General features: G+C 48.9%; 1 protein-coding gene across 1 annotated transcript; it reads right to left on the bottom strand.

Moving 5' to 3' along the window:
* Positions 1-303: 303 nt before the first annotated feature.
* LOC123409177 (protein ABERRANT PANICLE ORGANIZATION 1) lies at positions 304-2,069 on the bottom strand. Its single transcript, XM_045102144.1, has 2 exons — positions 1,255-2,069; positions 304-1,107 (listed from the first exon to the last, which is right to left on the bottom strand). Exons 1-2 carry the CDS (start codon positions 1,974-1,976, stop codon positions 504-506), a joined length of 1,326 nt encoding a protein of 441 aa, XP_044958079.1. The 5' UTR covers positions 1,977-2,069; the 3' UTR covers positions 304-503.
* Between the last annotated feature and the right edge of the window lie 2,247 nt (positions 2,070-4,316).

The following is a 4,316-nucleotide window of genomic DNA, read 5'->3' as shown; positions in this document are numbered from 1 at the left end:
TCTTGTAGTATCTTCCAAATAGATAATGTAATCTTCTACATATACATTGGTCTATTAATATTCAGGGGAGGATTGCATTTCCAACAATTGGTGGTATATATCTGAAGTTAGATTCAACAATAAAACAAGCTAGAAATCAGCTTATTATGAGCAAGCACACCATATTTTATATGTCTCCATGTGATCATGAAACGACATACTACTAAGTTACTCTACTTCTCTTGAGAACACATGTTTCACTTTCATCAAATCCCATGCTAGGAACAGAACAACAAAGATACCACCGATTCACAACCTGTCTAGTAAATTAAACAATATGCATGCATATATAATTGCATAACAAATTCTCAACAACAAATTAGGAAGTACCACACATACTACTAAATTCAAGACTGAAATATTTAATGAGTACTAGTAGTACTAAAGATAGCAAATTTGATGCATTGCCTATAAATTAAGTGCATGGCATAGTAGCAACTAGTGCGATTAAGCAGCCACACAATCTAACCATGCATCCCATGCAAAGCCACCGGCGTCGTGGCGTCCAGAAGGCCGATGGCCGGCGTCGCCAGGCGTGGCTCGTAAGCGAGCACCCGGAACCCCGTGCCTCCGCCGGCGACGACTGCGGCCAAGCCGTGCCCGACGTATGGGCAAGGTGGCGCCCAGCGCCACTCGTCGCGGCGTGAGTCGAAGACGAGCACGGTCGTCGGCACCGGCACGGCTGCCGGCCCACTGCGGGGAGCGAGCACGATGAAGTCGCCGTGCGCGGCGCACTCGAACCCGCGCCCGCCCTCGGCCACCGCGAACTGCGCGTGCACGTCCTGCGGCATCCGCGCCACCTCGCTCCACGCGCCGCCGCCGCCGCCGGAGGCTCCTCTGCCGCGCAGTGTCCAGACGCGCACGCTCCTCGGCACGTTGAGACGGCTCTTCTCCACGGACGCGACGAGCCCCACCCTTGCCGAGCCCGGGCCCTCCCTGCCGCCGCCGAGCTCCACCAGCGCCGGCGACCGCAGGAACCGCCTCATCGGCGGCTGCACCTTGCTCCAGGCGTTCCCCGCCACGTCGAAGACGAGAACCGCGAACGGCGACGAGCTCATGCAGTAGAACCTTCAAAGGACACAGATCAGCGGCGCACAATCAGAAATTTGCACGTCCATTCTTGGATCGTATGGGGGGGGGGGGGGGGGGAATTTGATGTACAAGAACCCCTTTCCACTTATGCGTATGTGCGAGGGACAGAGAGAGTGATAGTACCTTCCGGCGACGAAGGCCATGCCGGCGCGCGGATCGAGGGAGGACAGGCGTGGCAGGAGGGAGCTAGGGGTCCAGAAGCCGGGGGAGGGGACGGAGGCGGCGTCGGCGACGAAGGTGTCGACGGAGATATTCTTGACGGCGAAAGGGGACACGAGGTCGTCGCCGGCCACGACGGCGATGATGGACGTCGACCCCGCGGCCAGGCCGACGGTGGGGGAGAGGCGCTGCGTGGGGCCGAGCGGCAGCGCGGCGAGGAGGCGCGTGATGGGGTTGGCGAGGAGCAGCGTCTTATGGCCAGATGCGTCGGAGAGGAACGCCAGCAGGCCAGCGGAAGCGGCGGCCGGCGAGAACCCCGCGGCCGGAGCGGGGATCGGGAGCGGGAGGAGGAACCAGGAGGGCCCCTGAGGCTGGGGGGTGGGGTCTAGGAGCAGGAGGTGGCCGGCGGAGGGGACGGCGAAGGCGAAGAAGGGGAGGTGCGGGGAGTGGAGCAGGTGGGAGTGGAGGAACGGGGAGGAGAAGAGGAGGTGGTAGAAGCGGCGGCAGACGGCGCGGGCGCGGAGGAAGGACGGTGTCGGGAGGCACGCCAGCACGCGGTCCAGCAGCGGCTGCGGCAGGCGGCGCCACACGCGCGGGTCCATCTCCACCTCCGCCGCCGCGGCAGTGGAGGGGCGGCGGCCAGGCCCAGACGGCAGCGGCAGGTGGTGGTGAGCCTGTGGGTTCATCGTGAGCGGCGAGCTGGAGAGTGGGAGGGAGCTGTCCAGGAAGTGCGTGAAAGTGAGCTGAGCCGCAGGAGTGAAGTGGGGGGAACCGGGAGGAGAAGGAACAAGAAATACTCCACTTGCACTCAGGAACCCCTGGCTAGCCAATAGGCTGAGTTAATGAATCATGTACATTGGTCTCCGCTATTGTCCTCAAAACACTGATCTCTTCTGCGTTTGATCTTGACGGAGAACAACTTATAAATGTTCATTTTGGCAATTCTAATTCTAAGTTGCCGTAGGGTTTTCCTTCAGCGTTTTCGTACGTTAGTAGAAAAAAACCTAGTAGTAGTGTGAGTTTTTCTCATATCAGCAACACAGTGCTCTACACTACTGATGGGTATTTTCCATATCAGTAGCATGATGCCCTACGTTAGTGACGGTTTTTTTTTCTCTCATATCAGTAGCACAGTGCTCTACGCTACTAACAGGGTGCTACAACTGACAGTTAGCAGTAGCGCGTTTCATGCCCTTGCTCCTTGTAATTAACATATCATTAGTGCGGTTTTATAACCTCGCTATTGGTACTGCTAACTATCAGTACCGCGGTTCTATGCCCCACGACACTACTAATTAAGCATGTTTTTTATTTATGTTGTATTTACACACGATTAAACATATTAATATACAACATCAATAATAATCATACAAAAAACAACATTTAGATTAAAGGGAATGAATGCAAGTGATTTCACAACATCGTATTTTCTGTAATTAAACTTGGTCTCTTGCATCCATCTGCTTAAATTTAATATATGGCATATAAAAACTCATCATCATCTTAATCATGCCAAGTTAAAATGTCAGAAAATAGAAAAACAACTCCTCATCATTCTAGTTGTTATCATACTAGTTAAACAACTCTTTGTCATTCTAGCAACAGACTAGCAAGTGACCAAGTTATCACAAATTAAATAACAAGCTACAACAGTATCACAAGTTACTAACACTAACTACTGCTTTCTCCTAAATAAAATAGAATAAAAAAATGAACTCCTGCATCCCTTCATTGTAGAATACATATCAACCTATGCCCAACTTCTGGGATGTGCAAGTTATTGTCTCCAAGTGGTTGCATGCATGCTTTTATTACGTTGTTCCATCCTTTGATTTTCAAGGTTTCCTCACTTCAAGATATCGTCTATTTACCAGGGTAACTCATCGGCCTTGGCCGTAAGCTAACCATATTCAAATCACCTTTGATAAGCATCACTTTTAGCAGGTCTCTGGCCGGAGTACCCGTTGAAGAACATAAGTAATAACAACATAGTTAGCAAATGAGTTTTGCTTAAGAACAATGTATGAACAAGAGGTACTAGTGACACAATAGTAAAAAAATTCTTACAAAGTAGTCCGAAGTGATGTTATAATGGTCCAACTTGTGCACTAGTGACACATATCCATGATAACTGTTGTCGATCATGTAATTATTACAAAGTTGCTCAACATGATAAATAAATGAAATCATATGATTTTTCTCCAACCAAGTAAGCTTGGAGTCATAACTGTAGTAGGTCTGATATACTATATGTCGTGTATTTTTGGGAGCAGAGAAATAAGCTGATAATTAAAAATAAATAGGTTTAGTCGGGATGAGTACCAAGTACTTTTCAATAATCAATATAAATTGCCTAAAAAAATTGTTGAAAAACTCACCTGGAGGCAGATCTGGAAACGAGTGATCCGCATGCACCCAAATTTTGATATAATTATCACGATCATCGTCATGACCAAGATCGAAGGTAATGTTCATGTCCTCCTCAAACCCGTACGTCTTGTAAAATACTCTCCAAGAAGAACAACAAAAATATGTGTGATCTACTCCATTTTTACCTTAACAACAAAAGTGTAAACGCCATGTCGTCTTTACATACCGTAATAATTTCAAAGTCCTCCTTTAACTTGACGGTGAAGGACGCACCGTTGTCTAGGTGAGGATAATGATCACATATACCCCTAGCATTGGTGCACATATAGCACTCAGGGATCCCCTCGTCGTGAGACATTTTTTGTGTTCATGTTTCAAAGATTAAAAATCAATGTCAATTATACCAGAAACTATTCAACATGGGTTGACTTTCGTCTGTCGAGGCTTCCCTGAAAAACTCTCATATCTCATGTTGTATATGATGCACGCTCTCTCACACTGATATGATGGTGTATGTTGGTGGACACTCCCTCACACTAATATTTTGATCGTCGATGATGGTCACTCCTCCCTTCGTACCCGCGTGCATTACCAAAAATGTCTAGCACACAGAAACGAAGGAGGAAGCGACCCCCACAACAACAGTCGAGATTCTC

The sequence above is a fragment of the Hordeum vulgare genome, chromosome 7H, assembly GCF_904849725.1.
Source record: "Hordeum vulgare subsp. vulgare chromosome 7H, MorexV3_pseudomolecules_assembly, whole genome shotgun sequence".
Classification (NCBI taxonomy): domain Eukaryota; kingdom Viridiplantae; phylum Streptophyta; class Magnoliopsida; order Poales; family Poaceae; genus Hordeum; species Hordeum vulgare.
This window is presented reverse-complemented; position numbering and strand designations above follow the sequence as displayed.